We start from the raw sequence: 22,146 nt of genomic DNA on the forward strand, positions 1-22,146 counted from the left end.
GAAGGCACAACAACGGCTTTACTTCCTAAGATCACTCAGGAAAGTCAACTTGCCACAACAGCTGCTAGTGTCATTCTACCGTTGCTCCATAGAGAGTATCCTGACACATGGCATCCTGAGGTACACAAAATTGCTGGATAAACTCAGCGGGTGCAGCAGCATCTATGGAGTGAAGGAAATAGGTGACGTTTCGGGCCAAAACCCTTCTTCAGACAAAGTCCATAGATGCTGCTGCACCCGCTGAGTTTCTCCAGCAATATTGTGTACCTTCGATTTTCCAGCATCTGCAGTTCCTTCTTGAACACATGGCATCCTGATGTGGTGTGTCAACAGTTCTGTGGCTGACAAGAAGGCTCCGCAGAGAGTCATCAATACAGCCCGGAAGATCACCAACACACACCTGCCTGCCCTTGAAGAGATCTATAGCTCTCGTTGCCTGCAGAAGGCATCACGCATTCTACAGGTAGACAAAAATGTTGGAGAAACTCAGCATTTCGCCAGCATTTTTATCTACCTTCGATTTTTCCAGCATCTGCAGTTCCTTCTTAAACATCTCATCCCGCACATCATTTGTTTGCCCTTCTGCCCTCCGGGAAGCAGTACAGGTCCAACAACTCACACACCACAAGATTAGCAAATAGTTCCCATCCCAATGCCATCACCACTCTGAATTCTGCACTGAACACACACCCCCCCCTCCCCGCAGCCCCCCCCCCCCCCCCCATAGCCAATATTCTGTACTGCCACAGCACTACACAGTGAAATATTATAGACAAATGACAATAGGTGCGAGAGTAGGCCATTCGGCCCTTCCAGCACATTCTGATCTACAAAATCATTAAGCCGCCCGACTCGGGCCCTCCAAGCCGCGGAGTGTGTTCGACCGTCCCGACGAGAGGGCCTGTACATCGGGCCGTCCTCTTGCCGGCGACTGCGGAGGGTTCATGGCCCCGACCACGGATGAACAAACTGGCTGAACCTTGTTGCCTTCCACCACAGTGAAGAATGCTGTGGTGGATGTTTGTGTTAAATTCTATTGTGTGTTCTTTTTAAGTGTATCGCTGCTGGCAAATTCATTTCACTGCACCTTCGGATGTATGTGATGAATAAATTAGACAATAGACAATAGGTGCAGGAGTAGGCCATTCGGCCCTTCGAGCCAGCACCGCTATTCAATGTGATCATGGCTGATCATCCCCAATCAGTACCCCGTTCCTGCCTTCTCCCCATATCCCCTGACTCCGCAATCTTTAAGTAAGTAAGTTTTATTTATATAGCATGTTTTAAGTCAACTCGCATTGACAACAAAGTGCTTTGCATAAATTAAATAATAAGTTTCCATACAAACCATAGAAAAAGGTTAAAAAAGCTTTAAGAGCCCTATCTAGCTCTCCTTCTGAAAGTATCCAGAGAACCGGCCTCCACTGAGGCAGAGAATTCCACAGGCTCACCACTCTGTGAGAAAAAGTGTTTCCTCGTCTCCGTTCTAAATGGCTTACTCCTTATTCTTAAACTGTGGCCCCTGGTTCTGGACTCCCCGAACATCGGGAACATGTTTCCAAGCCCTTAACAATCTTATATGTTTCAATGAGATTCCCTCTCATCCTTCTAAACTCCAGAGTGCACAAGCCCAGCCGCTCCATTCTCTCAGCATATGACAGTCCCGCCATCCCGGGAATTAACCTTGTGAACCTACGCTGCAGTCCCTCAATAGCAAGAATGTCCTTCCTCAAATTGACTATTGACTTGACTTGATGTTTTTCTTGCCGTTATTATTTATTGTCATTATTGATCTGATACGTTGGAGCTGCGCTCGGGCAGCATGCCTGAACTTTCCTTGTATGTATTTACAATGACAATCAAGGTATTATTATTATAATTATTGTACGGATCTCACCGATTAGACTTACCTCGCAGTCTTCTCGTTACCCGATGTCAAATGACAGTTAACAAACCCAAACGACGTGCCGTTGAACATAAAGGAAACGCCAACTGCTCCCTTGTTACCTGTGAGCGAGGAAGAGATAACTTCAACAAACCGGACTTCGCCAGCCATGTCCCCGCGGTGAAAATGCGATGTTTTGTTTAGAGATACAGCGCGGAAACCGGCCCTTTTCTATCTCTGTCCCGCAACCTCCCCCTGACATCAGTCTGTCTGAAGCATCAACCGTTCCTTCTCTCCACAGATGCTTCCTGTCCCGCTGAGTTACTCCAGCTATTCACAATACCCAATGACTGTGGCAATGAATTCCACCGATTCACCACCTTCTGGCTAAAGATATTCCTCTTCATCTCCTTCCTAAAGGTGCATCCTCTTATTCTGAGGCTGTGCCCTCTTGTCCAAGGGCATGTTCCTGTGCTGCAGTTTAGTTCAGTTTAGATATATCACGGAAACAGGCCCTTCGGCCCACCGAGTCCGCACTGACCAGTGATCCCCGCACATTAACATTATCCTACACACACCAGGGACAATTTTACATTAACACCAAGCCAATTAACCTACAAATCTGTTCGTCTTTGGAGTGGGGGAGGAAACCGGAGATCTCAGAGAAAACTCACGTAGGTCACGGAGAGGACGTCCAAACTCTGTAGTCAGTCAGGATGGAGCTCGGGACTCTTTGAGCAGTAAGGCAGCAACTCTACCACTGTTCACCTGTGCTATTCAGTGAAGCTTTGCTACATTAAAGATGGTGCGGGCAACAGGTAGCTTCTTCTCACCACTTGTTCATCAGCAGTATCAGGAGGACAGGCAGCAGAAGCACTCCCAATCAGCCGGCACCCACCGCCACGAGATACAGCACGCAAACAAGCCCTTCGGCCCAGCAAGTCCGTACCAGCCAGCGACTCCCTGTACACTAGCACCATCGTACACACACAGGCGGGACAATTTACAGTTTTTACTGAAGCCTATTACATAGAAACATAGAAATCAGGTGCAGGAGTAGTCCATTCAACCCTTCGAGCCTGCACCGCCATTCAATATGATCATGGCTGATCATCCAACTCAGTATCCCGTACCTGCCTTCTCTCCATACCCCCTGATCCCCTTAGCCACAAGGGCCACATCTAACTCCCTCTTAAATATAGCCAATGAACTGTGGCTTCAACTTCCTTCTGTGGCAGAGCCTGCCTGCGGACCTAACCTGCAGACCTGCACGTCTTTGGGATGTGGGAGGAAACCGGAGCACCCGGAGAAAAGTGGTCATGGAGAGAACGTACTAGCTCTGTACAGACACGGTAGTGGCGGTCACGGTGGCACAGCGGTAGAGTTGCTGCCTTACAGCAAAATGCAGCACCAGAGGCCCAGGTTCCACCCCGACTACGGGTGCTGTTCTGTACGGAGTTTGTACGTTCTCCCCGTGACCTGCGTGGCTTTTCTCCGAGATCTTCTGTTTCCTCCCACACTCCAAAGACGTGCAGGTTTGTAGGTGAATTGGCTTGGTAAATGTCAAAATTGTCCAGTATAAAAAAATTGTCCATTGCTGAGTGATGCTTTACCGAGAGCTTTTCAGCGTTCTACATCCAGATCACGCCTAGAGTTATGCCCCCTGTCCCACTTAGGAAACCCGAACGGTAACCTCTGGTGGCCTTGCGCCCCACCCAAGGTTTCCGTGAGGTTCCCGGAGGTTTTGGTCACTCTCCCTAATGGTGGAAAGTGGTTTCCGCGTAGTCGAGGCTTCTTCTATGTTCCTGCGATTATTTAAAATAAACCAAAACCTGCCTCGACTAAAAATAGGTGGCCGTTTGTTCGAAGCCCGTGGAGTGGGATTGCTATTTACTTACAGGCAGTCAAAGGCCTTCTCCTTCACTGACCGGCCACTTTGATTGGCTCATTGGAGTTTTCAGCAAAGATCCTATAGGATCTCTGGTTTTCAAGTCCTAGAAGATCCGCAGGAAGGTGAAATGCCCACTAACTTTATTAAACTTCTTAAAACTGTCTCCACTCTTTCTTCCCCCCCCCCCAATCTCCCCACTTCTCTCCCCCTTCTCTCCCATTCTCTCTCCCCATTCTCTCTCCCCTTCTCTCCCCTTCTCTCTCCCATTCTCTCTCCCCTTCTCTCTCCCCTCTCCCCCTTCTCTTCTCCCCCTTCTCTCCCCTTTCTCTCCGCCATCTCTCCCCCATCTCTCCCCTTCTCTCCCCCTACTCTCCCTCTCTTCTCTCTCCCCTTCTCTCCCCCTTCTCTCTCCCTTCTCCCCCCTTCTCCCACCTTCTCTCCTCCCCTTCTCCCCCATTCTCTCTCTCCCCTCTCCCCCCCTTCTCTCTCCCCTTCTCCCCCCCCTTCTCTCTCCCTTCTCTCTCCCCTTCTCCCCCCTTCTCCCCCCTTCTCTCCCATTCTCCCCCCTCTCCCTCCCCTTCTCGTCCATTCTCTCTCTCCCTCTTCTCCCCCCCTCTCCCTCTCTCTCCCATTCTCCTCCCCCCTCTCCCCTCTCTCCTCTCCTTCTCTCTCCCCCCTCTCCCCCTTCTCTCCCCCTCCCCCCTCCTCTCCCTTCCTCCCCCCCTCTCCATCTCCTCCCTCTCTCCCCTTCTCTCCCCCCTCCTCTCTCCTCTCCCCCTCTCTCCCCCCTTCTCTCCCTCTCCCCCCCCCTTCTCCCCCCTTCTCCCCCTTCTCTCTCCCCCCTTCTCCCTCCTTCTCTCCCCCATCTCTCCCCCCCTTCTCCCCCCTTCCCTCCCCCCATCTCTCCCCTCCCTTCCCTTCCTTCCTCCCCCCTCTCTCCCTCCCTTTCTCTCCCTTCCTCCCCCCTCTCCCCCCTTCCTCTCCCTCCTCTCCCCCCATCCCCTTCTCTCCCCCATCTCTCCCCTTCTCTCCCCCCCATCTCTCCCCCCTCTCCTCCCCCTTCTCTCCCCCCCTCTCTCTCTCTCTCCCAATCTCTCCCCCCTCTCCTCCCTTCCTTCCCACCTTCTCCTCCCTTCGCCCCCCCCTTCTCTCCCCCTTCCGTCCCCCTTCTCTGCCCCCTCCCCCCCCTCTCCTCCTTTCTCCCCCCCTCCTCTCCCCCCTCTCCTCCCCCCTCTCTCCCCCCCTCCCCTCTCTCTCTCCCCCATCTCCCCCTTTCTCTCCCCCCTTCCTCCCCCCTCTCCTCTCCTCTCTCCTCTCTCCCCCCCTTCTCTCTCTCTCCCCCCATCTCTCTCCCTCCCTCCCTTCTCTCTCCCCCCTTCCTCCCCCCATCCTCCCTCCTCCCCTCTCTCCCCCTTCTCTCCCCCCTTCTCCTCCCTTCCCTCCCCCATCTCTCTCCCCCCTTCTCCCCCTTCTCTCCCCTTCTCCCCTTCCTCCCCCCTCTCTCCCCCCTTCTCCCCCTTCTCTCTCCCCTTCTCTCTCTCCTCCCCCTCTCTCCCCTTCCCTCCCTCCCTCTCTCTCTCCTCCCCCCCTCCCTCTCTCTCCCCCCCTTCTCTCCCTTCCTCCCCCCATTCTCTCCCCCCTTCCCCCCCATCTCTCTCCCCCTCCTTCCTCCCCTCTCTTCCCTTCCTCTCCCTCCTCTTCCCTCCCCCTTCCTCTCCCCCCTCTCCTCTCCCCCCCTCTCTCCCCCTCTCCTCCCCCCTTCCTCTCCCCTTCTTCTCTCCCCTTCTCTCCCCTTTCCTCTCCCCTCCTCCTCCCTCTCCCCTTCCTCCTCCCTCCTCCCCCCTCTCTCTCCTCTCCTCCCATTTCTCTCTCCCTCCCTCTCTCCCCCCTCTCTCCCCTTCTTTCTCCTCTCTCTCCTCTCTCCCCCCCTCTCTCCTTCTCTCACCCCATCTCTCTCCCCTTCTTTTTCCTCCCCCTCTCTCCTCTCCTCCCTCCCTCTCTCCCCCTCTCTCCTCTCTCTTCTCCCCTCTCTTCTCCCCTTCCCCTTCTCTTCTCTCCCCCTCTCTCCCCCTCTCCTCCCATTCTCTCTCCCCCATCTCTCCCCCCTCCCCCTTCTCTCTCCTCCTTTCTCCCCCTTCTCTCCCCCCTCTCTCCCCTCTCCTCCCTTTCTCTCTCCTCCTCCTCCCCTTCTCTCCTCTCCCCCTCTCTCCCCCTCTCTCCTCTCTTCTCTCTCTCTCCTCTCCTCTCCCCCTTCTCTCCCCCTTCTCTCCCCTTCTCTCCCCTCCCTCTCTCCCTTCTCTCCCCCCTTCTCCTCTCTCCCCTTCTCTCCCCCGTTCTCTCCTCTCTCTCTCCGGCTCCTCCCCCCTTCCCCCCCCTTCTCTCCCCCTTCTCCCCCCCTTCTCTCCCCCTTCTCTCTCTCTTCTCTCTCCCTTCTCTCCCCCCTCTCTCCCCTTCTCTCCTCTCTCTCCCCCTCTCCCCCCCTCTCTCCCCTCTCTCCTCCCCTTCTCTCCCTTCTCTTTCCCTCTCGCTCCCTTCTCCCTTCTCTCCCCCCTCCTCCCTTCTCTCCTCCCTTCTCTCTCTCTCCCCCTTCTCTCTCCCTTCTCCCCCCTTCTCTCTCCCCCTTTCTCCCCCTTCTCTCCTCCCCCTTCTCTCCCCTCTCTCTCCCATTCTCTCTTCCCTCTTCCCCTCTCTCTCCCTCTCTCTCTCCCATTCTCTCTCCTCTTCTCTCCTCCTTCTCCCATTCTCTCTCCCTCTTTCTCTCCTTCTCTCCCCCCTTTTCTCTCTTTTCCCCTCTCTTCTTCTCTCTCCCTTCTCCCCCCTTTCTCCCCTCCCCTCTCCCCCCTTTCTCCTCTCTCCCTCTCTCTCTCTCCCCTTCTCTCCCCTCCTTCTCTCCTCCCTCCCCCCCATCTCCCTCTCTCGCCCCTTCTCTCTCCTCTTCTCTCCCCTTCTCTCTCCCCTCTCTCCCCCTTCTCTCTCGCTCCCCTCTCTCTCCCCTTCTCTCTCCCCCTCTCCCCTTCTCTCCCCTTCTCTCCCCTCCTTCCCCCCCTCTCTCCCCTTCTCTCTCTCCCCTTCTCCCCCCTCTCCCCCCTCTCCCCCCTTCTCTCCCTTCTCCTCTCCTCTCCTCCTCTCCCCTTCTCTCCCTTTCTCCCCCATTCTCTCTCCCCCCCGCTCCCCCTCTCCTTCTCCCTTCTCTCTCTCTCGCTCTCTCTCTCCCCCTTCTCTCCCCCCTTCTCGCCCCTTCTCTCTCTCTCCCCTCTCCCTCCCCATTCTCTCTCCCTCCTTCTCCCCCCTCTCCCCCCTCTCCCCTTTCTCCTCCCTTTCTCCTCCCCCCTGCTCTCCCCCCTTTCTCCCCCCCTCTCTCCCCCCTTTCTCTCCCCTTTCGCTCCCTCTTCCCCCCTTCTCTCCCCTTCTCTCCCCCCTTCTCTCCTCCCCCTTCCATCTTCCTTCCCTTCTCTCTCCCTTCTCTTTCCCCTTCTCCCCCTCTCTTCCCTTCTCTCCTCCCTTCTCCCCTTCTCTTCTCTCTCTCTCCCTTCTCCCCCCTTCTCTCTCCATCCCCTCCCTTTCTCTCCCCCCTTCCGTCGCTCTCCCCTCCTCCCCCCTCTCTCCCCTTCTCTCCCCTCTCTCTCCCCCCTCCTCTCCTCCTCTCCCCCCATCTCTCTCTCCCTTCTCCCCCCCTCTCTTCCTCCTCCCCCTCTCCTCCCCTCTTCTCCCCCTTCTCTCCCCCGCCCCCCCTTCTCTCCCTCGCCCCCTCCCCCTCCCTTTCTCTCCCTTCTCCCCCTTTCTCTCAGCCCTGCTCTTTCCCCTTCTCTCTCTCCCTTTCTCCTCCCTCTCCTTTCCCCTCCTTCTCTCTCCCCCCCCTCCCCTTCCCTCTCCCCCCCCCGTCTCTCCCCTTCCTCCCCCTTCTTCTCCCCTTCTCTCCCCTTCTATTCCCTCTACTCTTTCTTTGTTCGTTTGTGTTTTGTTTTTGTTTTTTGTGTTGCCTTGCCTTGTAAAGCGACTTTGAGTCCTTAAAAAGCGCTATTTAAATTCAATTTATTATTATTATTATTCTCTCTCCCCTTCTCTCCCTCCCGCGCTCTCTAAAGGACTTAACGTGCTCTGTGGCAGTCGTTTACCTTCCTCTTCATTGCGCAGACAGTGCTCCTCTGCTGTCCCTGGCCCCCACCTTCGCGATGTGTGTGTGTGTGTGTGTGTGTGTGCGTGTGTGTGTGTGTGTGCGTGCATGCGCGTGTGTGTGTGCGTGTGTGTGTGTGCGCGTGTGTGCGTGCGCGTGTGTGTGTGTGTGTGTGTGTGCGTGCGTGTGTGTGTGTGTGTGTGTGTGTGCGCGTGTGTGTGTGTGTGTGTGTGCGCGTGTGTGTGTGTGTGTGTGTGTGTGTGTGCGCGTCGTGTGTGTGTGTGTGTGTGTGTGTGTGTGTGTGTGTGTGTGTGTGTGTGTGTGTATGTGTGTGTGCGTGCGTGTGTGTGTGCGTGTGAGCGTGTGTGTGTGTGTGTGTGTGTGTGTGTGTGCGCGTGCGTGTGTGTGCGTGTGTGTGCGGTCAGTAGCAATGATCCTGTAGGGTCTTTGGTCAGTAGATGCAGCTCACGCTTCGGTCGAGGCTTTCCAGGCGAGTGACCAAAACCTCTGGCGACTCATGGAAACCTTGGGTGGGGCGCAAGGTCACCAGAGGTTTCCGTTCTGGTTTCCTAAGTGGGACAGGGCCATAAGGTTCGAAGCCGGCTCTCCGGTGCTGTAAGGCAGCAACTCTACCGCTGCGTTACTGCGCCATCCCTGTGCCCATCGTGTAGACGAGGCATGTTGGTTGGCGTCAGCAAGTGAGGACTAAGGGCAAGTCTGCCGCTTGCTCCCACGTTGCCGCCTCCCTGCTCCTGCGACGTGCATTTGTAGACAAAAAGTGCTGGAGAAATTCAGCGGGTGCAGCAGCATCTATGGAGCGAAGGAAATAGGCAGCGTTTCGGGCCGAACCCCAAAGGGGTTCGGCCCGAAACGCTGCCTATTTCCTCCAGTCTGAAGAAGGGTTTCGGCCCGAAACGTTGCCTATTTCCTTCGCTCCATAGATGCTGCTGCACCCGCTGAGTTTCTCCAGCACTTTCGATTTTCCAACATCTACAGTTCCTTCTTAAAACACTTCTTCTTCTTCTTCTTTCGTGTGGCGTGCACAGCCTAAAGTAGTTGGACAACTTGTTCTATTTCATCTTCTGTTTGTGCACGTCGAGTTGATTGCATTTAGTCAAAACAGGGCGGACCACGTGAAGGTTGCAATCTATCACCCCCTTAAACACTTGTACACTTGTGGACAAGAGAAGCATCGCAAGGCGTGGCGCAGCCCCGTCAGCCGCTGACGTACCCAAGGTGTTGGCGATGCCGGTCTTCACGCTCGACGTACTGACGTGGCTGATCCGGTTCTCGTGCTCCGGTTTCACCAGCACGGCAATCTTAATGTTCCAGAGAGTCTGCATCGCAATCTGCAAACAGGGACGTCAACTGGACATTGGCAAACGCAGCGCTAGTATTTAATTCAAGGACTAGACAATAGACAATAGGTGCTGGAGGAGGCCATTCGGCCCTTCGAGCCAGCACCGCCATTCAATGTGTTCATAGAAACATAGATAGAAACGTAGACAATAGGTGCAGGAGTAGGCCATTCGGCCCTTCGAGCCAGCACCGCCATTCATTGTGATCATGGCTGACTTGGTCCCTATCAATTGATTATCACGTGCCTGCCTTCTCCCCGTATCCCTTGACTCCACTAGCCCCTAGAGCTCTATCTAACTCTCTCTTAAATATGGGGATGATCATGGCTGATCATCCACAATCAATACCCGGTTCCTGCCTTCTCCCCACATCCCCTGACTCCGCTATCTTTAAGAGCATCCAGAGAACCAGCTTCCACCGCCCTCTGAGGCAGAGAATTCCACAGACTCACAACTCTCTGTGGGGAAAAGTGTTTCCTCGTCTCCGTTCTAAATGGCTTACCCCTTATTCTTAAACTGTGGCCCCTGGTTCTGGCCTCCCCCGACATTGGGAACATGTTTCCTGCCTCTAGCGTGTCCAAACCCTTAATAATCTTACATGTTTCAATGAGATTCAACCAGAAACAGAGATGTAATGCTGAGGCTCTATAAGGGAGCTGGAGTATTGCGAGCAGTTTTTGGCTCAATATCTGAGGAAGGATGTGCTGGCGTTAGAGAGGCTCCAGAAGGAGGTTTACAATAATTATCCCAGGAATGGTTGGGTTAACATAGGATGAGCGTTTGTCGGCACTGGGCCAGACTTTAGAAGAAAGAGGGGGGGACCTCATAGAAACCTGGTGGGAGAGTCTAGGACTAGAGGGCACAGCCTCAGAATTAAAGGACATCCCTTTAGGAAAGAGATGAGGAGGAATTTCTTTAGTTACTAAGAGGTTATTGAATCTGTGGAATTCATTGCCGCAGAAGGCTGTGGAGGCCAAGTCAGTGGATATTTTTAAGGTGGAGATAGACAGATTCTTGATTAGTACGGGTGTCAGGGGTTACGGGGAGAAGGCAGGATAATGGGGGTTGAGTGGGAGAGATAGACCAGCCATGATTGAATGGCGGAGTAGACTTTATGGGCCGAATGGCCCAATTGTGCTCCTATCACGTTTGACCTTATAACCTGTTGAGTCTCAGCGGGACAGGTAGCATCTCTGGAGAGAAGGAATGGGTGATGTTTCAGGTCGAGTGAATCCATGGAATTCATTGCCACAGACGGCGGAAGGGGCCAAGTGAGTGGGTATTTAAGATTTAAGATGGAGATTGATTAGTACGGGTATCAGAGGCAATGGGGAAAAGGCAGGAGAATGAGGTAGATAGGGAAAGTTATATCCAACATAGATGCCAAAGTAATATCCTCCATAGACGCTGCCTCACCCGCTGATTTCTCCAGCATTTTTGTCTACCTTCGATTTTCCAGCATCTGCAGTTCCTCTTAAACAGAGTTATATCCGCCATGATTGGATGGCGGAGTAGACTTGATGGACCGAATGGCCTGATTCTGCCCCGGTTATATGAACTGTAACCCTATCTGAGGTCACGCAGCTAGAGTCGCCAACTTCCTCACTCCCAAATAAGGGACAACAGGTCAAAATACGGGACAAATTCCCCACGGCAATTCGTTGAGCGACTGGGCCGTGTCTGGGTGAATGATGAGTTGGCCCCGGGTGCTGGACTGTACACAAAGCCCAGCCGGCGGGGCCAGCTGAGGAGTTTTGGCCCGGGGGCCGTGCGCAAAGTCCGGCGCCCCGTCCAACTCGTGAACCGATGATTCGCCGTGAGAAGGAGGGGGTGGTAGTGGTGTCGGCGGTCAGCGAAGGTCCGAAGGTCGGACAGCTGGCCGGGGTGCCGACCGACCGATGGGGCCATGGGCGAGGCGCTGCTGCTGCTGCTGCTGCACTCCACGGGCTGCACTACGTCAGGACGGTTGACAATAAACAATAGGTGCAGGAGTAGGCCATTCAGCCCTTACGAGCCAGCACCGCCATTCAATGCGATCATAGCTGATCATCCCCAATCAGTACCCTTTTAAGAGCCCTATCTAGCACTCTCTTCAAAGTATCCAGAGAACCGGCCTCCACCTATTTTCTCTCTCACGCCTTTCTTAAAAAGTGGGATAACATTAGCTACCCTCCAATCCGCAGGAACTGATCCAGAATCTATCGAACATTGGAAAATTATCACCAATGCGTCCACGCATTTCTAGAGCCACTTCCTTAAGTACCCTGGGATGCAGACCATTAGGCCCTGGGGATTTAACAGCCTTCAGTCCCATCAGTCTACCCATTAGAACGGAGACGAGGAAACACTTTTTCTCACAGGGAGTTGTGAGTCTGTGGAATTCTCTGCCTCAGGTGGAGGCCGGTTCTCTGGATACTTCCAAGAGAGAGCTAGATAGGGCTCTTAGAGATAGCGGAGTCAGGGGATATGGAGGAGAAGGCAGGAACGGGGTACTGATTGGGGATGATCAGCCATGATCACATTGAATGGCGGTGCTGGCTCGAAGGGCCGAAAGGCCTACTCCTGCACCTATTGATTGTCCAACACTATTTCCTGCCTAGTGGATTTATTTCCTTCAGTTCCTCCCTCACCCCAAATCCTGTGGCCACTGGGGTGAGACGGGGGGCCGGACACATCGCTCCGACCCGACAGTCCCCTCGACCCGAGTAGCAGCGGTCAAATCCGGGACAAGGGACAAACCAATTTAGCCCAATATAGGGGATGTCCCGGCTAATACGGGACAGTTGGCGGCCCTACACGCAGCAGATCTTACCGGCTTGAAGTCCAGGTCGGTGCACTCCTTCAAGCCGCCTCGAATAAAGTCCACCCACTCCTTGTCCGCCACAGAGTTCTCCTGGGTGCCGATGACATAGATGTCGTGCGGGATGGTGACCGTCATCTCGTCCAGGGCTTTCCCCATCCCCCTCGACACCAGCCACGACGCCATGATTTTCGGAGGCGGGGCACTTCCTAAGTTCGGGAAATATTTTAGAGAGAGATGCGTTTCAAAATTCCGGCCAAGCACAAAAACATGTTGGAGTAACTCAGCGGGTGAGGCAGCATCCATGGAGAGAAGGAATGGTGACGTTTCAGGTCGAGACCCTTCTTCAGACTGATGTGGGGGTAGGAAGAGGCGGAGACAGTGGGCTGTGGGAGAGCTGGGAAGGGGAGGGGAAGGAGGGAGAAAGCAGGGACTACCTGAAATTGTTCATACCGCTGGGGTTTAAATTACCCAGGCGAAATATGAGGTGCTCTTCCTCCAATTTGCATGTGACCTCACCCTGGCAGTGGAAAAGTTGGTTGGCATGGACAGGTTGGGTTGAAGGGCCTGTTTCCGTGCTGCACAGCCCCATGGCTCTACGACCCTAATCAGTATAGAAGTCGGGAGGTCATGTTGCAGTTGTATAAGACGTTGGTGAGGCTGCATTTAGAGTATAGTGTTCAGTTCTGGGCACCATGTTATAGGAAAGATATTGTCAACCTGGAAAGGGTGCAGTGAAGATTTACGAGGATGTTGCCAGGACTAGAGGGTGTGTGCTATAGGGAGAGGTTGAGTAGGCTGGGTCTCTATTCCATGCAGGAGAATGAGGGGAGATCATATAGAGGTGTATGAAATCATGAGAGGAATAGATCGGGTAGACAGACAGAGTCTCTTGCCCAGAGTAGGGGAATCGAGGACCAGAGGACATACTGAAGGTTTAAGGTGAAGGGGAAACGATTTAAAAGGAATCCGAGAGGTAATTTCTTCACACAAAGGGTGGTGGGCGGAGGCAGTTGAGACTGGGACTATGCCAACATTTAAGAAACAGTTAGACAGGTACATGGTTAAGGTCATACGGTCAGATAGTGCATAAGAACAGAATTAGGCCATACGGCCCATCAACTCTACTCCGCCATTCAATCGTGGCTGATCTATCTCTCCCTCCTAACCCCATTCTCCTACCTTCTCCCCATAACCTCTGACATCCGTATCTACCTATCTCTGCCTTAAAAATATCCACTAACTTGGTCTCCACAGCCATCTGTGGCAAATAATTTCACAGTGATAGGACACGCTTGGAGGGATACGGACCAAACGCGGGCAGGTGGGACGAGTGTAGCCGGGACATGTTGGCCAGAGTGGACACGTCGGGCCGAAGGGCCAGTTTCCACGTTGGATCACTCTGTGACACTTACCCATGTTCCAGGAGCCGATGAAGATGGAAATCATGTCGGGTTCATCCTGCTTCGAATGTTTGTTCTTCATCAGCTGCAGCAGTTGGCAAAACGCCTCTCGCTTCTGTACGGGGGGGGGGGGGGGGAGAATTAAGATGGACAGATAGATAGAGACACAGCACAGAAACAGGGCAGCTAATCACGCCCACCAAGTCCACACTGACTGTTGACCACATCTTTACATTCATCCACTCATCTAATCCAACATCATTCTCTCATGTTATTAACACCCCCCCCTCCCCATATCCCCCCTTGTGGGAGGAAACACAAAAAAACAGCCACTCGTTCACAGCGAGAACACGCCAACTTGACACAGACAGCACCCACTTCACGATATTTGAGAGGGATATGGGCCAAACGCTGGCAAATGGAACTAGTTCAGATGGGGTGTGGGAAGGAACTCCAGATGCTAGCTTATACCGAAGATAGACACAGAGTGCTGGAGTAACTCAACGGGTCAGGCAGCAGCTGTGGGGAACATGGATAGGTGACGTTTCACAGAGTGCTGGAGTAACTCAGCGGGTCAGGCAGCATCTGTGGGGAACATGGATAGGTGACGTTTCACAGAGTGCTGGAGTAACTCAGCGGGCCAGGCAGCATCTGTGGAGAACATGGATAGGTGACGTTTCACAGAGTGCTGGAGTAACTCAGCGGGTCAGGCAGCATCTGTGGAGAACATGGATAGGTGACGTTTCACAGAGTGCTGGAGTAACTCAGCGGGTCAGGCAGCATCTGTGTGGAACATGGATAGGTGATGTTTCACAGAGTGCTGGAGTAACTCAGCGGGTCAGGCAGCATCTGTGGAGAGCATGGACAGCACCCACTTCACGATGGTTGAGAGGGATATGGGCCAAACGCTGGCAAATGGAACTAGTTCAGATGGGGTTTGGGAAGGAAATGCAGATGCTAGCTTATACCGAAGATAGACACAGAGTGCTGGAGTAACTCAGCGGGTCAGGCAGCATCTGTGGAGAACATGGATAGGTGACGTTTCACAGAGTGCTGGAGTAACTCAGCGGGTCAAGCAGCATCTCTGGGGAAAAAGAATGGGTCAGAACTTTGTCCCCTCCACTTTCAGTCTGAAGAAGGGCCCCGACACAAAACGTCGCCCAACCTTTTTTTATTCAGAGATGCTGCCTGACCCGCTAAGTTACTCCAGCACTCGGTGTCTAGTTTAGATGGGGGCATCTCAGTGAGTATGGACAAGTAGGGCCGGAAGGCCTTTTTCCGTGCTGTAAGACACCATGATACTGAATCCACATCCGGACTGAAGCTCTTGGAATAACCCCAAGGAAGGCAAACAAACTCACCCTCGTGGTTTCAAAGATGAAGTCTTTCCTCTGCGTCTTGTCCTTGTCCTTCTCGAACACAATTCCTAGCTTGTTGTGCACGCGTTGAGACTTTATCAGCTGCCAAACTGATGGAGAAACAAAACCACAATTCACCAAAGGCCGACTCACGTCCAGCAAAAGTGGACAAGTGGAAAATACCGCAGAACTGGCGGTGCTGGCTCGAAGGGCCGAATGGCCTACTCCTGCACCTACTGTCTAGTGTCTATTGTCTAACTCAAGCATGCACGGCAGCTGAGCAAGAGGGAAAGGCTTTTCAAGAGAGAGTTAGATTTAGCTCTTGGGGCTAAAGTAATCAATAGACAATAGACAATAGGTGCAGGAGTAGGCCATTCAACGCTTCCGCCATTCAATGTGATCATGGCTGATCATCCCCAATCAGTACCCCGTTCCTGCCTTCTCCCCATATCCCATGACTCCGCTATTTTTAAAAGCCCTATCTAGCTCTCTCTTGAAAGCATCCAGTGAACCGGCCTCCACCGCCCTCTGAGGCAGAGAATTCCACACTCACAACTCTCGGCGAGAAAAAGTGTTTCCTCGTCTCCGTTCTAAATGGCTTACCCCTTATTCTTAAACAATCAAGGGATATGGGGAGAAAGCAGGAAAAGGGAACTAATTTTGGATGATCAGCCATTTTTTATTATTAATGTTTAATGTTTTGTGTCATTGCTAACATTCACTGTATTTCATGTTGTAACTTGCGGGCGGAGCATCAAGGCAAATTCTTTGTATGTGAATACTCGGCCAATAAACGTATTCATTCATTCTTATCCATGATCATATTGAATGGCGGTGCTGGCTCGAAGGGCCGAACCTATTTCTTACTTTCGTACCTTGGTGTAGATGGAACTGAAGATACTGGTTAATACACTGGGCAGCGGAAAAGCTGCTGCCTCACAGAGCCAGAGGGGAGAAGGCAGGAGAATGGGGTTAGGAGGGAGAGATAGATTGGCCATGATTGAATGGCGGATTTGATCCGTCGAATGGCTGATTCTAAACCCGCTATTCCTTTTGACATCATGACTAAATTGACTGATTCTTGATTGGTGCAGGCGTTGGGGGTTACGGGGAGAAGGCAGGAGAATGGGGTTAAGAGGGAGAGATAGATCAGCCATGATTGAATGGCGGAGTAGACTTGATGGGACGAATGGCCTAATTCTACTCCCAGACCTTATGAACTAAAGTAGATACACGAGTAAGGTTAGAAAGAACAGGAGATTGTTTAGTCCCTTTGGCCTTTCAGTCACTGATTCAAACAACTAGAACCAGGTTCAACATGGCCAACATGTCCCATCTCAGCTGGTCTAGTTTGCTTTATGATCATGTGTCTTCTGATTTAACTGCATAGAGTCACAGAGTGATACAGTGTGGAAACAGGCCCTTCGGCCCAACATGCCCACACCGACCAACAATGTCCCAGCTACACTAGTCCCACCTGCCTGTGCTTGGTTCATATCCCTCCAAACCTGTCCTATCCATGTACCTGTCTAACTGTTTCTTAAATGATGGGATAGTCCCAGCCTCAACTACCTCGTCTGGCAGCTCGTTCCATACACCCACTGTGTGAACAAGTTACCCCTTGGATTCCTTATATCTTTTCCCCTTCACCTTGAACCTATGTCCTCTGGTCCTCGATTCCGCTACTCTGGGCAAGAGATTCTTGCATCTACCCGATCTATTCATGATAGCATGCAAACAAAAACTATTCACTGGATCTCGGTACAAGTGGCAATAAGAAACCAGACATTAGACTTTTAGAAAGTCAAGAGTCTAAGAGACTAATAATAACCTAACACTAATTCCACTTGGAATCACACTGACAATAGACAATAGATAATAGGTGTAGGAGTAGGCCATTCGGCCCTTCGAGCCAGCACGATCCTGTGGCCCCTGGTTCTGGACTCCCCCAACATTGGGAACATGTTTCCGTGTCCAAACCCTTAACAATCTTCAATAACCTTTTCAATGAGATCCCCTCTCATCCTTCTAAACTCCAGAGTGTACAAGCCCAACTGCTCCATTCTCTCAGCATATGACAGCCCGCCATCCCGGGAATTAACCTGGTGAACCTACGCTGCACTCCCTCAATAGCAAGAATGTCCTTCCTCAAAACCTGACGTCTCAGGTTTTCCTGACACGGAAGTTTTGATAAACTCTCATCCTCACCCAAATTAGGAATGAGTCTGAAGGGTCGACCCGAAACGTCACCCATTCCTTCTCTCTAGAGATGCTACCTGCTCCGCTGAAATATACAGCTTTCTGTGTCATAGAAACATAAAAATACGTGCAGTAGTAGGCCATTCGAGCCTGCACAGCCATTCAATATGATCATGGCTGATCATCCAACTCAGTATCCTGTACCTGCCTTCTCTCCATACCCCCTGATCCCTTTAGCCACAAGGGCCACATCTAACTCCCTTAAATATAGCCAATGAACTGGCCTCAACTACATTCTGTGGCAGATAATTCCACAGATTCACCACTCTCTGTGTGAAAAATGTTTTTCTCATCTCGGTCCTAAAAGACTTCCCCCTTATCCTTAAACTGTGATCCCTTGTCCTGGACTTCCCCATCATTGGGAACAATCTTCCTGCATCTAGCCTGTCCAACCCCTTAAGAATTTTGTAAGTTTCTATCAGATCCCCTCTCAGTCTTCTAAATTCTAGCGCGTACAAGCCAAGTCTATCCAATCTTTCTTCATATGAAAGTCCTCACATCCCAGGAATCAGTCTGGTGAACCTTCTCTGTACTCCCTCTATGGCAAGAATGTCTTCCCTCAGATTAGGAGACCAAAACTGTACGCAATACTCCAGGTGTGGTCTCACCAAGACCCTGTACAACTGCAGTAAAACCTCCCTGCTCCTATACTCAAATCCTTTTGCTATGAATGCTAACATACCATTCGCTTTCTTCACTGCCTGCTGCACCTGCATGCCTACTTTTAATGACTGGTGTACCATGACACCCAGGTCTCGTCTCCTTTTCCTAATCGGCCACCATTCAGATAATAGTCTACTTTCCTGGTTTTGCCACCAAAGTGGATAACCTCACATTTATCCACATTATACTGCATCTGCCATGCATTTGCCCACTCACCCAGCCTATCCAAGTCACCTTGCAGCCTCCTGGCATAGGAATAAGCAACGTTTCGGGTTGAGACCCTTCTCCAGACTGAATGTTTCAGACCGAGACCCTTCATCAGACTGAACAGATGGCCAATCTCATACACTATCATCCTCAAACGCCAGAACGCCCACAGGAAGGCCTAGTCATATCAATCATAGCTTTCTCAGCACAAGGGTAAAGAGAGATATAAAAATAGTGTTTGTGCTGATGATCACGACAGTGATAAGACTGAGCACATTGTCACCACACCACCGCAGTGGTGGAGAAATAACGTCATCGTTAGAGAGGTGGGCGGGGCAAGCTGTGAACAAGGCTGACAGCACGTGAAAGAGAGAGGGGGAAAGAGAGGGGGAGAGTGAGCGAAAGAGGGAGAGGGAGGGGGTGGGAGAGGGGAGTGAGGGGAGAGGGGAGAGGGGAGAGGGGAGAGGGGAGAGAGGGGGAGAGGGGGAGAGGGGAGAGGGGAGAGGGGAGAGGGGAGAGGGGGGAGAGGGGAGCGGGGGAGAGGGGAGCGGGGGAGGGGAGAGGGGAGAGGGGAGAGGGGAGAGGGGAGAGGGGAGAGGGGAGAGGGGGGGGGGGGGGGGGGGGGAGAGGGGAGAGGGAGAGAGGGGAGCAGGGGGGGGGGGGGGGGGGGGGGGGGGAGGGGAGGGGGGAGGGGGGGGGGGGGGGGGGGGAGGGGGGGGGAGAGGGGAGAGAGGGGAGAGGGGAGAGGGGGGGGAGAGGGGAGAGGGGAGAGGGGGAGGGGGAGGGGAGAGAGGGGAGAGGGGGGGAGGGGGAGAGGGGAGAGGGGAGAGGGGAGAGGGGAGAGGGGAGAGGGGAGAGGGGAGAGGGGAGAGGGGAGAGGGGAGAGGGGAGGGGGGAGAGGGGAGAGAGGGGAGGGGGGAGAGGGGAGAGGGGGAGGGGAGAGGGGGAGGGGAGAGGGGGAGAGGGGAGAGGGGGAGGAGGGGGACAGGGGAGAGGGAGAGAGGGGAGAGGGGAGAGGGGAGAGGGGGAGAGGGTAGAGGGGAGAGGGGAGAGGGGAGAGGGGAGAGGGGGGGAGAGAGGGGAGAGGAGAGAGGGGAGAGGGGAGAGGGGAGAGGAGAGAGGGGAGAGGGGAGAGAGGGGAGAGGGGGGAGAGGGGAGAGAGGAGAGAGAGGAGAGAGGGGAGAGGGGAGAGGGGAGAGGGGAGAGGGGGGGGGGGATAGAGGATGAGAGGGGGAGAGAGAGAGGGGAGAGGGAGGAGAGAGAGGGGGAGAGTGTGTGTGTGGAGCTGTGTTTGTGGTGGTGAGGGTGTGTGTCCGAGCACCACGGTGGATGTACATCGCACGCACCTTGCGCTCCATGGATGACAGCAGGTCCTTCAGCACGGACAGCTTCATCACCAGGTTCTCCAGCTCCTGGTCTCCACCCTGACAGCTGGCCTGTGAGAAAAGCGTGAAAGACTCGGAGTGACTCACTCATTCACCAGTGCGAGAAGCCTTTGAACTGTTCAAAACAGGCCCTTCGGCCCACCCAGTCTTTGCACTTTGGACCATACACATACAGCATGGAAACAGGCCCTTCGGCCCATCGAGTCCGCACCAACCAGCACTCACGCCGTACACAAACACTGTCCGACACACACAAGAGATCATTTAAAACTTTACAATAAACAATAGACAATAGGTGCAGGAGTAGGCCATTCGGCCCTTCGAGCCAGCACCGCCATTCAATGTGATAATGGCTGATCATCCCCAATCAGTACCCCGTTCCTGCCTTCTCCCCATATCCCCAGACTCCGCTATTTTTAAGAGCCCTATCTAGCTCTCTCTTGAAAGGGCACAATTAACCTACAAACCTGCACGTCTTTGGAGAGTGGGAGGAAACCGGAGCGCCCGGAGAAAACCCACGCGGTCACAGGGAGAACATGCAAACTCCGTACAGGCAGCACCCGTCGTCGGGATGGAAGCCGGGTCTCTGGCGCTGTGAGGCAGCAACTCTACCGCTGTTCCACCGTGCCGGCCCGTCACTCTGTGCCACTCTGTGTTAGACCCTAGGTGCGTGTGACGGGACGGTGTAGAGGGTTTTTATTTCCTTACCAGGACTTTATTCAGTAATTTCAATTTGCAGTGTTCCAGAAGGTACAAAGACTTGCAATAGTCACATTACATCAGGCAATCATTAAGGTACAATAGTGCAAAGGTTGGCAAACGTACGGCCCCAGGGCCGAATGTGGCCCGTAACCCAAACCCATGCGCGAGCTCGACCGATCTTTGGCCGCACAGCAACCTGCGCTAAGCCGCCGGCACAGCCGCGCACCTTCTGTGAACACGTTTAAGAAAGAACTGCGGATGCTGGAAAAATCGAAGGCAGACAAAAATGCTGGAGAAACTCAGCGGGTGAGAGGTGCACGGATGGCACGAGGCTGCCTCACCCGCTGTGTTTCTCCAGCATTTTTGTCTACCTTCGGTGAACTCATGATTTGATGCCTGCCATCTGGGGAGGGACGGGGGCAGGATCCATGTGTACATGCAATAGATGTGGCCCACCATCCGCTCGCAGACATACGTCCCGGCCCCGCGGCGACCAGCGTTCACGGAAGGCCCCCACAGTCCCCGTGGACACTGCGTGTTCCCTCTCCAGGGACACGCGGGCACAGACGACAGCCGGGAAGAGGGGCAGGCAGCCGACTCTGGTGTGACCGTCGACTGCCTGCTGCTTGGACCCACGATCGGCCATCTTGGTCAGGCCCAGGAACAGACCAGGGGGCGCCGTCCTGTATGGTATGGCTGCCCAGCCTGCAGCATGTCTGTTTTTTCTCTCTCTTTTTTTTTTTTTAGTTAGTTTTTTGTTCTGGAGTCCTAGCCTTTTTTATGTGGGGGGGGGGGGGGGGGGGGGGGGGGGGGGGGGGGGGGGGGGGGGGCGGGTGGAAGGGGGGAAACTGCTTTTCTAGGGTCCCTACCAGGTCGGAGAGGCAGCTTTTCTCCGGGCTGCACAGTCGACCCGTCCTCGCGGCCTACCAGCGGGCCTGGAGCGGCGTTTCCTGTCGGGGACCGCCCAGCACCTCGGCTTCAGCGGCGGCACAGCACTGGAGCGCTATCGCGGAGCGGGCGATGCCCTACCCGGGGTCACTGCACTGAGCTGAGATCGCCGATAAAAACATCGCGGAGCTGCGGGTCTGAGGAGCGGCCAGCCGCGGGCGGCGGCGCTGACTTTAACATCGGGAGCCTGGGATCCCACGACGAGATCGCCAGTAGTGGAGCTCCATCCGGCGCGGCCTTGTCGGCTTCGGAAGCCACGGTCTCCGGTAAGGAAGCAGCCGTTCCAGGTGCCCCGTGACGCTGAGAGGATTCTCCCGACGCCGGAGCAACATCACCCGGCGAGAACGGCCTGGAACATCGGGCCTCCGTGGAGGCAACTGCGGAGGCCTCAATAGGCCCGACTATGGGTGAACTGGGGATGGGGACTGGACACTGTGCCTTCCCTCATAATGGGAACCATTGTGGGGGGATGTTTTTATGTTTAAAGTTCTTTATTAATGTTATGTCTGTATTCTTTCTTTATGTGCTGCACTGGCAACAAGAATTTCACTACACTAGATGTATGTGACTAATAAAATAACCTTTGAACCTTTGAACCTCGCCCTGTGCCCAAATACCAAAACCGTGGGCCTAAAACGCAACCAGAACTTGAGGAGATGCTTCCCTCCATGTGTCTGACCCCAGGAGCGTGCGATGGTACGGGGCGGGAGGGCGGATGTTGAGAGACATTGTTAATGGTCATCTCAAAGACAAAGTATCACAGCCCCCACTAAACCCCCCCCCCCCCCCCACCCACCCACCGCACATCGAAACAATCGCAGTCAGTACCTGCTGTATTAAGCGTGTCAGCAATGGAGAACTCTGCTGGTCAAATATCTTCGATAGAATCTCCAAGCCAGCCAGGACTTTATCAACTTCACTGCAAAGAGAAGTAAATTACCGACAGGTTGTTCACGACGACTATTTGTATGAACCGGGCATGTTATAGGAGACATAAATACCATAGCATAAGTAACGGAGGGAGACACAAATGCTGGAGAAAACTCAGCCGGGTGAGGCAGCGTCTATGGAGCGAAGGAATAGGTGACGTTTCGGGTCGAGACCCGGAAGGGTCTCGACCCGAAACGTCCCCTATTCCTTCGCTCCATAGGCAAGACAAGAGACATTTATTGT

The 22,146-nt window shown here is 53.6% G+C and overlaps 1 protein-coding gene across 1 annotated transcript in view; it reads right to left on the reverse strand.

The window, feature by feature from the left end:
- The window catches only part of inppl1a (inositol polyphosphate phosphatase-like 1a), a 157,026-nt gene that overhangs the window by 31,746 nt on the left and 103,134 nt on the right, over positions 1 to 22,146 (reverse strand). The window contains 7 exon segments of the mRNA XM_055631529.1: positions 1,911 to 2,007; positions 9,122 to 9,239; positions 12,061 to 12,257; positions 13,464 to 13,566; positions 14,813 to 15,008; positions 19,274 to 19,374; positions 21,802 to 21,892. Of these exon segments, the coding sequence (XP_055487504.1) occupies positions 1,911 to 2,007; positions 9,122 to 9,239; positions 12,061 to 12,257; positions 13,464 to 13,566; positions 14,813 to 15,008; positions 19,274 to 19,374; positions 21,802 to 21,892 (903 nt within the window).

Source organism: Leucoraja erinacea, unplaced genomic scaffold, assembly GCF_028641065.1.
Source record: "Leucoraja erinacea ecotype New England unplaced genomic scaffold, Leri_hhj_1 Leri_78S, whole genome shotgun sequence".
NCBI classification, from domain to species: Eukaryota; Metazoa; Chordata; class Chondrichthyes; order Rajiformes; family Rajidae; genus Leucoraja; species Leucoraja erinaceus.